Source organism: Bison bison, unplaced genomic scaffold, assembly GCF_000754665.1.
Source record: "Bison bison bison isolate TAMUID 2011002044 unplaced genomic scaffold, Bison_UMD1.0 scf7180017864491, whole genome shotgun sequence".
Classification (NCBI taxonomy): domain Eukaryota; kingdom Metazoa; phylum Chordata; class Mammalia; order Artiodactyla; family Bovidae; genus Bison; species Bison bison.
In genome coordinates, this window is record NW_011495050.1 from 2,255,580 (window position 1) to 2,270,493 (window position 14,914).

Sequence of the window (14,914 nt, forward strand, 5' to 3'; positions counted from 1 at the left end):
CGGGGAAGGAAATGGCAACCCACTCCAGTATTCTTGCCTGGAGAATCCCACGGACAGAGGAGCCTGGCGGGCTACAGTCCACGGGGTCGCAAAGAGTCAGACAGGGCTGAGCGACTTCACTTTTAATACATTGCTCTCTCCTGACCTGCTCATATGACACGCCTTTCATTATGGTCATCAGACGGTAGAGGGAGTCTCAGACTCCTTTCATCTTTGCTCAGTGTTTCATTATTATCATACACATCTACCTTCTCAACCAAGAAAATTCTCTTCTAGTCCTGCCGCTATCACTACTAGCTTTGGCATCTTTGTTTGATTATTTAAAAAAAAAAAAAATACACCATTTCGGATTTCCATGGTGGTACAGTGGATAAGAATTTTGCCTGCCCATGCAGGGGACATAGGTTTGATCCTTGGTCCGGGAAAATTCCACATGCCATGAAGCAACTAAGCCTGTTTGCTGAACTACTGAAGCCTGGGGTCTAGAGCCCATGCTCCACAAGAGAAGCCACTGTGATGAGAAGCCCACACACCAAGCAAAGAGGAGACTCCAATAGCTGCAACTAGAGAAAGATGGAGCACAGCAACACAGACCCAGTGCAGCCGTAAATAAACAAATGGTTTTTAAAATTATCATTCCCTCCAGTAAAAAAACTTTTTAATTAAAATGTTCTTAATTGTTAATCCCAACAAAGGAGCTAGAATACAATATTCTGTTATAGAACAGTTACACATTTTATATTCATGACAGTTTAAATACTTATTTCTCCATGATCACATTTTTCTATGCTTTTCCAGTATCTCATTTTCTACATTAGCTTTCTTTCTTGAGACTATTTAGTTATTAAACACTTTTAAAATAAATTTTAATTTTGAGATGTTACATTCTCCATTGGTGAGGGATGCTGATAAAGTTAAATATGTACTAAAAGCTACAAAATGATTCAGAAATACATCTGCTACTTTATTGCTGTACATAAAATAGCTGGAGCTACACTAGATTTTTTTTCTAATTTTTTTATTGCTGTAGAATAGACATTACACAGAATTAACTATCTTTAACCATTTCTAAGCACATGCTTCAGTGGTATTCACATTGTTGTGCAACCATCACCACCATCCATCTCTAGAAATGTTATCTTGCAAAGCTGAAACTCTACCCGTTAAATGGTAATTCTCCACTCTCCACACCCCTGCCTCCTGGTAACCACCATTCTACTTTCTGCCTCCATGACTTTTACTTCTATAAGTACCTTGTATAAGTAGAATCATGAGTGTTTGTTTTTGTGTGTATGTGCCCAGCTTAGTTCGCTTAGCACAATGTCCTCAAGGTTTACCCATGTTGTAGGAAATCTCAGAATTTTCTTCCTTTCTAACACAATGGTATTCTGTTGGATAAAGCAAAATGTGTTGTTTATATTTTGCTTATACATTCATCCTTTGATGGACATTTGGATTGCCTCTACATTTTAGCAATAGATGAAAAATGTTGTTACGAACTTTTGTTGTTGTTCTTTAGCTGTTAAGTCATGTCCAACGCTTTGCGATCCCAAGAACAGTATCTCACCCGGCTTCTCTGTCCTTCACTGTCTCACGGAGTTTGCTCAAATTCATGTCCGTTGAATCGGTGATGCTATCTAACTTTATCTTATCATTTGCCACCCTCTTCTCCCTTTGCCTTCAGTCTTTGCCAGCATCAGGGTCTTTTCCATTGAGTTGACTCTACATCAGGTGCCCAAAGGATTGGAGCTTCAGCTTCAGCATCAGTCCTTCCAACACGGTTATACATGTATCTCTTTGAGACCCTGCTGTCAATTATTTTGGGTATATAACTAGAAGTAGAATTGCTGGTGTGTGCATGCTCAGTCGCTTCAGATGTGTCCAACTCTTTGCAACCCTAGGGACTACAGCCCAACAGACTTCTCTGTCCGTGGGATTCTCCAGCAAGGATACTGGAGTGGGTTGCCAGTTCCTACTCCAGGGGATCTTCCCGAACTAGAGATCGAATCCACATCCCTTGAGTTTCCTGCATTGGGAGGCAGGTTCTTCACCACTGATGCCACCTGGTTAATTCTATTTTTAATTTTTTGAGGAATTGTCCTGCTGTTTTCCACAGCAATTGTACTGCTTTACCTTCCCACCAATATTGTACAAGGCGTCCAATTTCTCCACATCCTCACTAGCAAGTTATTTTTTATAGCCTCCATCTTAATGTGTGTGAGATGCATCCCATTATGATCTTGATTTGCATTATCACTAATAATTAGCAACACTGAACATCCTTTTATGTGTTTATTGACCATTTATATATCTTCTTTGATACGAGACATTTGCCCATTTTTGAATCAAATAGTTTTTTTGTTATTGTTTTTAGGAGCTCTCTATATATTCTGGATATTAGTTCCATATCATAAATATCACTTGCAAATATTTTCTCCCATTCTGTGGGTCACTTCTTAAATTTTTATGTATGTATGTATGTATTTATTTTTGGCTGTGCTGGGTCTTTGTTCCTGGATATGGGGTTTCTCTAGTGATGAGCAGGGGCAACTCTTTGTTGCAGTTGCATGGGCTCTAGGTAGGTGGGTTTCAATAACTGCGGCACTGGAGCTCAGTACTGTGACCCACAGGATTAGTTGCTCTGTGGCATGAAGAATCTTCCTGAGCCAGGGATCAAACCCATGTTCCCTGCATTGGCAGGGGGATTCTTAACCACTGTACCACCAGGGAAGTCCTGTGACCAACATTTTTATTCTGCTGCTGATGTCTTCTAAGGCACAGGATTTTTTATTTTCCTGGAATCAAATTAGTCTATTTTCTCTTTTGTTGCCTGTGCCTTTGGTATTATATTCAAGATATCACTGCCAAGTCCAATGTTGTGAAGTTTTTCTAAAAGTTTCAAGTTTTAGGTCTTACATTTGAGTTAACTTTTGCATGTGGTGTTAAAAAAAGACATCAGTTTCACTCTTTTGCATGTGGATATCAAGTTTTTGAGGGCTTTCCCAGTGGCTCAGAAGTAAAGAATCCACCTGTGATGCAGAAAATGCAGGAGATCCAGGTTCAATCTCAGGTCAGGGAAGATCCTCTGGAGGAGAGCCCAGTAACCCACTCCAGTATTCTTGTCTGGAGAATCCCATGGACAGAGGAGCCTGGCAGGTTACAGTCCATAGGGTCACAAAGAGTTGGACATGACTGAAGTGACAGAGCATGCATGCATCCAGTTTTCCAAGCACTATTTGTTGAGAAGATTGTATTTTATCCACTGAATGGTCTTGGGAATATGCAAGAGTTCATTTTGGAGCTCTCTATTCTATTCCATTAGCCCATATGTCAGTCTTTAGGCCAGTATCACACTGCTTTGATTATAGTAGCTTTGTAATAAAATTTGAAATCAGGAAGTATCAATTCTCCAACTTTTGTTCTTCATTTTTAGGATTTTTTTTTTTTTGGCTTCTCAGGTCCCTTGATATTAGAATGGGCTTTTCTATTTCTGGAAGAAACATCATTGGACTTTAGACAGTGATTCCATTAAATTGGTAAATCACTTCAAACGGTATAGTATTGACAACTTCCAATCTATGACTATGGGATAGCTTTCCATTTATTTACATCTTTTATAGTTTTCATAGTATAAAACTTCCACTTCCTTGGTTAATTCTTAAGTATTTTATTCTTCTTGGTGCTATTGTAAATGGAATTGTTTTCTTAATTTACTTTTCGAATTGTTCATTGTTAATGTATAGATATGTAACTGATTTTTGACTAGTGAATCCGACTTCAGGTCTTTCTCAGGGACAGTTTCTGTTGGTTTAACTTTTTCTTTGAATGGGCCAAACTCTCCTATTTCTTTCTATGTACTGTGATTTTACTGTTGAAAACTGAAAATTTGAATTTAATAATGTGCTAAGTCTGGAAATTAGATTCTCCTCCTTCTCTAGGGTTTGCTGCTTTTTGTTTTTGTTTTCTGATTGCTGGGATCTGGCTCTGTGCCAAGGACCAGCCTAAGGAATAAACTTAAGGTCTTCTCATGTCCTTTCTGACCCTGTGCCTTTTCCTTGGAATGCACAGTGACATTCTAATATCCTCTGTATATGAAATTGCTTTTGAATGTCCTAGTCTTTAATTATGGCTCCTTAAAGAGGAAAAAGTAAGAAATGAAGGGAAGGAAAAGGTGCTGGCCCTTTAAATTTCCTGACAATCACTTGAGGAGCGGGAGGAGGGTGGTATTTGCAACAATGGGAGGAAATGCAACAATAGTGGCCACCACCTCCTTCTTTGCACTTCCATGATCAGAAGCAGCAATCAGTGATTAGAACACATATCCCAGGTATTTGGAGGATAGGGTCTTCATTAGGCTTCCTAGGTAGCTCAGTGGTAAAGAATCTACCTGCAAAGCAGGAGCTGCAGGAGAGGTGGTTTTGATCCCTGGGTTGGAAAGACCTCCTGGAGTACGGAATGGCAACCCGCTCCAGTATTCTTTCCTGGAGAATCCAGGTAATCTTGCTTGGAGAACAGAGGAGCCTGACGGGCTACAGTACATAGGGTCTCAAAGAGCCTGACACGACCGAGCGACTAACACTAAGATGGTTTTTGCTACATCATTCCACTGTAAAATTAATTAATAAGCAGTTAATTAATTTTATAGTTATCTTTCATGGCCTAGCTCAACTACATCTTCTATGCTGAAAACCTTCCTCCAGCACACACTGAGTACTCTGCTTGCCTTTCGCTTCCTTCCAATCCATAAAATATACCACACAATTCATCATGTAATTCATGTCCTCCTCTATATTTTGTCTTCATTCATTCCACTAAAATTTATTGAGTGATTACCATACTTCAGGCATTGTACTAGATGCTACATATATACATAAGTGTCCTGAGGCTGTGTCAGCCTAGTGATGGAAAAGATGAGAAATTAAAATGTGGTAATATCATGTTATAGTAAGAACACGTATTTTTCCTGTGGTCATGGGAGGAAGAATTTAACTCTTCTTAGATATGGAGGGTGAGGGAAGAGGAGGACTTTTTCCCAGGGGGTGTGATGACGTTCATGTTCTTTCTCTGCCACACTGAGGGCATGATCATGAACTGTTTCTGTGTTACAAACCACACCTAGCACAGGGAAGAGTGTTCACTCACTCACTCAAAAACTGTTTACTAAACTCCAAATCTGCTGTTTATTGTGCAAGGGTCTGAGGACATGACTACAAATAGGACACAATCCTTGCCTTTGAGATGCTCTCAGTAACTGAGTTTTTCCTGTTGCCTAGCATTTTCTGGCTGTTTGGCTACACATAAACTATTTTAACATTTTGTAAATTGAGATGGGGTGGTTGCACAAATGGATGGATAGATCCATAATCGGATATAACATTAAAATTGTGTTTTCCACATAACTGAGCACAGGGATGTCCATTGATAAGTGATCCAAGTGCCATGTCTCATTCCCTAATCCAGAAATTCTTGGTACTCATAGACTCTGGTTAGAAGTGCTATAACCACATTGCTCAGAAGCTAGATCTCAAATACCAAAAACATTGCTACCCAAAGGCCATCTTGGAGGCTTACCTATTCCAAGTCAATAATTCACAGAAATTGGAGCTCAGTGCTAGTAGCGATGGGAATTGCATAAAAGAAAGTATAAGTTGGCCCAGTAATTCACTCAATTCTTAATATTTCCAAGGAGGGAGTGAGTGGCTTTTTTTTCATACCTGTTTTAAGATATAGATGGGCTCTATATCCACACATCTCTGTCCGAGAAGTATCCATTTGATCCTGTCTCTCTTCCTTTAAAAGTAGAATTGTCTCTATATTTCTGTGTGTGTGTTGATAGAAGCAATGTTAACGAAAAATTATGTGAGGTTCAAAGAGGTCCCAGGGAGGATAAATCAGAGAACTGACATTGAAGACATATCTTGTTTCTACAGCTTTAATTTTATGGTGAAAACGTAGAAAACAAGAAACTGACTTATCTAGCAAATTTACATTGAACTGAATCTTCTTATTCTATGCTTCCACATCAACTAAAAAATAAGAATTGAACTTGAAGAGTAGATTTTGAAAAAAATCCTTGAATGATCACAGCACCATTTATGAATTAAGCTACCACTTGAACACTGATGGTGCGTGCTCAGTTGTGCCCAGCTCTTTGCAACTTCATGGATTGTAGCCCACTGGGCTCCTCAGTCCATGGAATTTTCCAGACAAGAATACTAGGGTGGGTTGTCATTTCCTAGTCCAGGGATCAAACACACTTCTCTTACATCTCCTGAATTGGCAGGTGGACTCTTTATTACTTTGCCACCAGGGAAGCCCACTGAATACTGATGGTTTCTGGATCTGTGTCCCAGCTAGGATTGCTCTCTTGAATATCAAATTCCTATGTCTATTCCCTACTTACTTTTACAGACTTAAACTTTGAACTTCAGTTTCCTCATCTTTAAACAGGAATACCAAATCCTCATCATAGGATTATTTTGATAATAAGTTAGAGCATATGAAGCGCATGGACCATCAGTTCAATTCAGTTGCTCAGTCATGTCCGACTCTTTGGGACCCCATGAATCACAGTGCGCCAGGCCTCCCTGTCCATCACAAACTCCTGGAGTTCACTTAGGCTCACGTCCATTGAGTCAGTGATGCCATCCAGCCATCTCATCCTCTGTCGTCCCCTTCTCCTTCTGCCCCCAATCCCTCCCAGCATCAAAGTCTTTTCCAATGAGTCAACTCTTCGCATGAGGTGGCCAAAGTACTGAAGCTTCAGCTTCAGCATCATTCCCTCCAAAGAAATCCCAGGGCTGATCTCCTTCAGAATGGACTGGTTGGATCTCTTTGCAGTCCAAGGGACTCTCAAGAGTCTTCTCCAACACCACAGTTCACAAGCATCAATTCTTTGGCCCTCAGCCTTCTTCACAGTCCAACTCTCATATCCATATATGACCACAGGAAAAACCATAGCCTTGACTAGACAGACCTTTGTTGGTAAAGTAATGTCTCTGCATGGACCATGGTAAGTGTTTAATACATATTGATTTACCAAGAATTTTTCTAAACAATTCCTACAAACCTCTCTTTGAATTCTCCATTCTTAAGTAATTTCAAAGTGAGAGTTTAACTCTCTGCTTTTGTAAAGTAAATTATTATGATCAGAAACTTAATTTACCTCTTCTGGCTTCTCTGTATCTTGGTGTTATGCATATAGTGTGTGTGTGTGTGTGTCTGTGTGTGTCTGTGTGTGCTAAGTCGCTTCAGTTGTGTCTGACTCTTTGTGATCCTATGGACTATAGGCCACCAGGCTCCTCTGTCCATGGGATTCTCCAGGCAAGGATACTGGAGTGAGTTGCCATGCCCTCCTCCAGGGGATCTTCCTGACCCAGGGATCAAACCTGCATCTCTTATGTCTCCCACATTGGCAGGGGGGTTTTTCATCGCTAACGCCACCTATGCATATGGTGCATGTGTGCATGCTAAGCTGCTTCAGTTGTTTCGAACTCTTTGCCACCCTATGGACTATATTCAGAAAACAATCAATGTTTTCTTTTTTTCCATGCTGTGTGGAATGTGGAAACTTAGTTACTTGACCAGAGATTGAACTACTCCTCCAGCAGTGGAAGCATGGAATCTTAATCACTCACTCTCTTGTGTTTAACTCTTTGCAACCCCACGGACTGTAGCCCAGAAGGCTCCTCTGTCCACAGGATTCTCCAGGCAAGAATACTGGAGTGGGTTGCCATGCCCTCCTCCAGGGGATCTTCCCAACCCAGGGATCAAACTGGGGTCTCCTGCACTGCAGGTGGATTCTTTTACCATCTGAGCCACCAGGAAGTCTCTAATAAACTTATTTTTAAAGGAAGCATCACAAACAGAATGTATCAATTGCAGGACACACTTTAAAAGATTTTGGCTTCCCATAAGAGCTAAGTATGTGATAGGGAAATTTCAGTCTATGTACATGGAACTCCAAGGATCTATAGAGATGCCTCAAATTTCCACAGAGTGCAGAAGAAACAAATTTTCTCTCTCTTTCTCTCACACACAAATGAAAACACACCCTTACTGGCTTTATTATCATTTTTGTTTGTTTTATATATTGAAATTCCAGGGAAATTTTATTTGCATAAAAAATTCCAGGACATATTCAATATCTATTTTTTTAAAAAAAAATCCACTGGTAAGAAAAAAAGAAAAATTTGGAAATGACTACAAGAACATTTACATCATAACTCATTACAAGCCTGTCATGTCTTTTCTGGAATAAATGTAACATGTGATGATTTGGACTTAATTCTAGACAGATTCCAGGGATACCTTGGTTTACTAATAATTTTTCAGGTTAAAATTTATAGCCCAGAAATCTTTTTCTACACTCTTTGTTGCTATTCCACCTCTATGTCTTGATGCTCTAGGACAGATTTTTGTGAAATGACAACACGGGCCAGCAGACTGTGGACAATTTCACTACACTTAAATCTATCTTAGGTCCCTGAGAGGGTGTTGTTTGACTGTAGCTATGGTAAAGAAGGACTTCATATTCAGTAATAGTATATATTTATCATTTTCTACCTAAGACTATGGGAAATTCATATTTTTTTCACCTTGGATTATTATTTTACAAATCATATTATACTGGAAACAAAGCAATAATACAATTTTATATTTCCATCACTAAATTATGAGTAAGAAATTATTAAACATAATGAATAAATCATTACATAGCCTTATAAATCTAAAAAGTTTTATTTAACCAACACAACCATATCAAAATCAGTCTGGAAGAAAATCAGTTTCTTGCTTATTAGTGGAAAATAACAATATATGTTTGGACAACGTATCCAACAGAAAGTCATGGAGTTCGATGCAAACGTCATCCATTTCAATATCCCTTGGCTTACGCTCTCTCATAAACTCTGGTGGCAGTGACACCATTCATGACACATTCCTAGGCACAAAAGCAAAATATTGGTAAAATCCTCAGGACTAAACAACTTATGTTTTATTTATTTATTGTCTCCTTCAATGTTGAGCAGGAAAAAATGTTCATCAAAAGATATTCCCTCTTGGCTCTTCTTATATACCTGATATTGTAATAAACTAGGGAGGCACAAAGATCAAGAAGATACAAGACTTGGCCTCAAGGAATCTTACCATCTATGTGGTGAGTGAAAAACATAATTAGAAATGCACAATACAATACGGTTCACATTGAGAGGGATAAGAAAATACTGCTGGGGGCACAGTATACCTAGACGGAGCTTAGAAGGATAATTGTCAGAGTGAAACCATAATCCCAATAGACTAACTTTTCATTCTACAAGGGCGATTGTCTATTTCTCTAGGTAGGATAACGATTATGGGATGACCTAGCACTAAAATCTAGAATTAAGTAGTGAGAAGATACTCACCAGCACCATCTTATCATCCACGAGTTTTCTCTTTATGGTGGTTGATTTTCCATCCCAGTTTTGTACTTGTACCAGAGCACCTTCATCTAAGTTTACGATGCTCTGTGGGGATAATTAAAAGTGATTACAATGATGGAGGGAAAAAAAATAGAGTGCTTTTATTTGCTTATTTTGAGGTACTTAGCAATTCTAAATTACAAGAAAATGTTGCAAAAGAAAACAATGAATGCCAAAAACAACATACAAAATTACATGTATATTATGATCAGAATATTATACAAACATGCATTTGAAAAAAAATACTGTGAAAGAATATAGATAATAAATTTATGTGGAATAGCATCATAGGTGGTTTTTTTTTCCTTTCCCCCCACTCTTTTAAAAGTTCTCTAATATTGTTATGTTACTTCAATTTACTTCAAATAATATATATATATAAATACACACATATATATGGTATGACAAGTAAATTATTATGTTAAACATTTTTAAAGTAATAAGGACAATTTTATTAAATGGGAGAAAATTCACCAGCTAAATATCAAAGGTAACATGGTTCAGATCTAGCAATCTGAGATTTTTGGCTTATAATGGAATGGCTTTCCTCCTTCTACAAAATGGTTTGCTATAGGCAGCAGTCATTTATAAATCAGGTTTTTACTCTGCTCCAGTTCTTTATTTCTCACCTTGACTTTCCTGTCATCTGGAGTGACTTCATCAAATTCCTGGCCCAATTTGAAGGAAATCTCAGTATTTTTAAAGGTGCTTTCGGATTTAATGGTGACCACACCCCCATTCAAACTGATGATCAAAGTGGGTTTGGCCATGCCAGCCACTTTCCTGGTAGCAAAGCCCACGCCTGTAGTTGGGAAAAGAAAAATGTCAAGTACACAATTTTTCTCTCATATATTTATCTAAGAAAGAGCAGGTGTGTGTGTGTGTATTTAGACAGACGCATGTGTGCCCATATACCTATCTACAGTCCAGTGTGTATATTAAAGGAGAAATACTCCAGTGAGTTTATTATTAAAGTCTTTATTTAAACATCTCCTGAAAATAAGTAAAATCAGCTAATACTTAAAGAACACCCAAGGCACAATTAGATATTAGGTCTGTTCTTTAAATTTCCCCCTCTGGGTTTCAGATGAGACTCTTCAGGAGACCCATTGTTAATTTTCTATAAGCATATGTAAAAGGTTAAATTTTCTGGGACATACATATCGTAAAAATCACTGCACTCCCAAAATAACTGGCCATCTTAACCATGAGAGCAGCCAGCTTCATTTGACTCAGTTCATGAAATACTTGGGAATCTCAACCATTGCTTCTTGAATAACAAAAATGATCTAATCCATAGTCAAAGGCAGAACTTTTAATAGGATTCAGGGGACCAATAGAGAGTCACTCAGTTAAAATTTAATTTGGGTGTACAAAAACCACATTTAATGGGATTCGCTGCCACACCTAGTTTTCTTGGCTTTTCATAATTACTCTGAAATGAAGATCTTGATTACTTTTTCTGAAAGGCAAAACTTTTCTTGCATTCATACCATTTTAGAATGGTGATGGTATTCCCAATAAATTATAGAAAAATTTAAAGAGGGCTTAGGCATCAAATGAAAATTTCAAAGTTTAAGAAATCGTTATTTTAGTAAGTTCAGAAATTAATACTTTGCTTCCCAATCACTTAAGTGGCAAACTCCTCTTTTTTAAAAAAAGAAAAAATATGAATGTGTTTTGGGGGATGTTACAGCTTTCGGTTGAATTATTTACAACTTAACATAGAAAACAGTACCTTACCATCACTGCATGTTTTATAGAGATTTATGACAGTCATAGGTGTGTTGGACTTTTTAAATGCACATGTACAAATCTACTTCTTTGACTATGTATAGATACCAAAATTTAAGAATAGTGGGGAGGTGATATATCATACAAAACAAGCAATGCTAAGGCTCTGATTTAGCTCCCTGTCTGAAAGTGGTGACAGGTGGGAAGATAATATGCTGCTTCATCAAGTCTTGTCTCTGTTACAAAATGTAACCTCAAATTCATGGAGTGAGTCAGCACAGTGAGTGCATGAGACATCGGGTGTGGTCCAGATTCTCCAAGCTTAGGAACATCACACTCTCCTCTTGCTTGATTCTGTTTTCATTTGACTGATGAAAATGATACCTGCTGACTGAAGGTAATCAAATAGAGCAGCTAATCTCAGAATGTATCTTATTGTCTTTCATTATCATCAGTACTTAATCATTTTAAAAGACTGTGGTGCCTGCATGTGTGCTAAGTCTCTTCAGTCATGTCTGACTCTTTGCAACCCTATGAACCATAGTGCACCAGGCTCCTCTGTTCATGGGATTCTCCAGGCAAGAATACTGAAGTAGGTTGCCATGCCCTCCTCTAGGGGAATCTTCCTGACCCAGGGATCGAACCCTCTGTCTCTTAGATCTCCTGAATTGGCAGGTGGGTTCTTTACCACTAGCACCACATAGGAAGCCCAAACGCAATGGTATAAGAATTTAAATAAAATACTAAAAGTGTAAAATGCTTCTAAAAATAAATAGGTAAATAGACTCAAGTCCTGTAATATCAATATCAGTGCATACTGATTAGTTTATTGAGTTACAACTAGTCAGAAGTCTGGAAAACTAGTTCTCACTCATATTGATGTTCCTGATTTCCTTCTTGTCTATAAACATGGAAAACAGTAGTTATAAACAAGCAAGAAATAACTATAAGATTTAGAAGAAGGTTAAGTCTTGAGATTTAGGGATTAAATTATAACCTCTAATAAAGATATTGTGAAAAAAAATCCCTCCTTAATTTGCAACCCATGGATACATCTTCATCATGGATGGGTAGGGCTGCCTGACTGAATTCCCGCCTCTCTGCTCCTTTGCTTTACCTTTGTAATTATCTGGGGAACATACAGGCAGTCTTAGCAGAATCCAAAAACTTGAAAGCCTCTATTCTCAATAATTCTGTGTCATGCCTTGTAATATTAAGTCAAACAAATATCTAAGACTTTTAAGGAAACATTTTCAGAAATTAGATTTTTTTCTTCCATAATACAACCACACATTTTAACAGATTGACTTTAAAACAATAAAATAATTGGTTAACATACATTACTCAAAAAATTATGTTAAGATGATAAATACAGTGCTTTCAGTTTCAAATGGAAATTATCACATGCTAGGGAATAAATATAGGCTTATTTCCAAGTTATTGCTTATTTTATATGCAAAAGGAATGAATGAAAAAGAGGCAGAAAGCCAAGTAAACCAAAGATACTCAAGTTTAGCAATCAAATAAAATCTTGTCATTTCTATACAATGCCACTTATACTCTTTTTCATATCAGTTCACCTTTAGGAAGTATTAGTTGTGACTTCCATCTAGAATGTTTCTGGAAACAAATGATTCTCACTTGTTATTTTTATCACCTCTGTATAGAAAGCAGCATTTCATGTCAGACCAATGCTTCCAGAGTGAAAAAGAACCATAGGCCTCTCTTTCCTAGAGAAAAAGTTATAAGCCCAGCCATTCAACAATGCATTTCCTTACCCACTTCTTTCATGTACTCATCAAAGTTTTCACTGGAGACAAGTTTCCAGGTACCTACAAATGCATCACACATTTTGTGAGCTTTCTAGAATTCTTCAAGGTGAGAAAGAAGTGCAGCTTTCAGCAAGATGCTATTACCCTCTGAGTCCAGATATCTTCCTTTTAAAGGTGCCCAGAACATGTGATCTTGGGCATAACCAATTGGGAATGATATCCGATCATTTCCTTCATTGCCAGCCTCTGCAGTTTTCCCTCTGAGTCATGTTTTTAATAGAAATTTCTCAACTTTGGCTCTCCTTGGCAAATGGTCACTGGACTCAGAGTACAACTTATTTTTAACCTTTAACAGAATATTTCAACAATCTTGTTTTGACAGCTTAAAATTCAGTGCATTGAATTTCCTATTTTTTTTATACATATTTATTCCAGTGTAGAGTGGACCCAGTGTAATTATCTTGGGATAAATTCTGACTCCCTTTTCTAGAGTTCCTATTAAAATTGTAATTATGTGGTTCGTTTGAATTGAGGAACGTAAGAATTACCTTGGATATTCTTAAGTAATTGCAAAGGCTATTGGGGGCAGTACTGTCTCAGGAATTACCTGGAAATTAAAACAAAATAAGTAATGGCATTTTAAAGTATCCCAGCTTCCTCATTTCAAATGTTTTATATGAATGAAAAAGAAAAAGTAAGTTTAATTCTCCACCAGGAATCTAGACAGCAGTTTTAACTGACAAATGATCATTTAACCTCATTATTTCCATTCCCTAAATAAGAGCATAGTGTGGATTTCCACAGACTTCCTAAAAAAAAGGCACCGATCCAAAATATACTCCCCTTACTGAGAAAATTCGTCCTGTTCCTGACCTATATTATAAGCTCTAAATTTATCCAGATCTAAATGGTGTTGCTTTACTTAAATGCAATCTGGAGTGGGGTAGTCACAAGCTTCTGAGGTCTAATTCCCTTCTTTTACATAGCAAATACGTCATGAGAATGCTTTTCTAAAGTAACCATGTTTATCGGTCCCCCCGCACCCCCACCAGAATGATGGAAGACGGTCATATGGGCAACAAACTCCCGTGAACACACCCAGATTTTAGGAAAGAAAAAAAAAATTAAAACATCATGGGATGTGTTCCGTATCACTGCACTGCGTATAACACTGAACTGTATCTGCTGAGCATATCATTGATTTGTAAGAATCCTAAGGGCTTCCCAGAAATGGTTGAGTAAGAGGATTCCGTAAAGGACAGATTTTCTGTAGGCATGAAATTTGCTAAGAAAAACGGGTAAAGTTGTGTTACAATAGTAACTTTTAATGGTTGCATATGTTAACGGCACAGTGATAATGATCATTCAGTCTGAACTGTTGCATAGACATATAGACTGTGGGTGATGTACCATTCAGGGTAGGCTTACTATTATGAATTCATCGAACAAGAAAATAAGAATGATCAAGTTTCATACAGGGATAACTTCATGTTCTAAACTAATAAATGGCTTTTGTTTTTAGTTTGTTTTGCTTTTATGATAATTTTTTAGAGAAGTTTCAGGTTTATAACAAAATTGAGAGGAAAGTACAGAGATTTCTCATGTACTCCCTGTTCCCCCGTATGGATAGCCTTCCCCATTATCAATATTATTCACCAGAATGGTAATTTTTACTAAGAATGAACCTATATTGGTATATTATAATCACTCAAAGTCCATATATTACCTTAGGGTTCACTTTTGGTATTATATGTTCCATGTGTTTGGACAAAGTATTAATATAATGACATGTTGTTGTTGTTTTGATTTAGGTCATACCTGAATGGTCTAGTGGTTTTCCCTGCTTTCTTCAATTTAAGTCTGAATTTGGCAATAAGGAACTCATGATCTGAGCCACAGTCAGCTCCCAGTCTTGTTTTTGCTGACTGTATAGAGCTTCTCCATTTT

The 14,914-nt window shown here is 37.6% G+C and overlaps 1 protein-coding gene across 1 annotated transcript; it reads right to left on the minus strand.

The window, feature by feature from the left end:
* Positions 1-8,088: 8,088 nt before the first annotated feature.
* Positions 8,089-13,130, minus strand: FABP4 (fatty acid binding protein 4, adipocyte). The gene is made up of 4 exons (XM_010863410.1): positions 12,974-13,130; positions 10,091-10,263; positions 9,405-9,506; positions 8,089-8,941 (listed from the first exon to the last, which is right to left on the minus strand). Exons 1-4 carry the CDS (start codon positions 13,044-13,046, stop codon positions 8,891-8,893), a joined length of 399 nt encoding a protein of 132 aa, XP_010861712.1. The 5' UTR covers positions 13,047-13,130; the 3' UTR covers positions 8,089-8,890.
* Between the last annotated feature and the right edge of the window lie 1,784 nt (positions 13,131-14,914).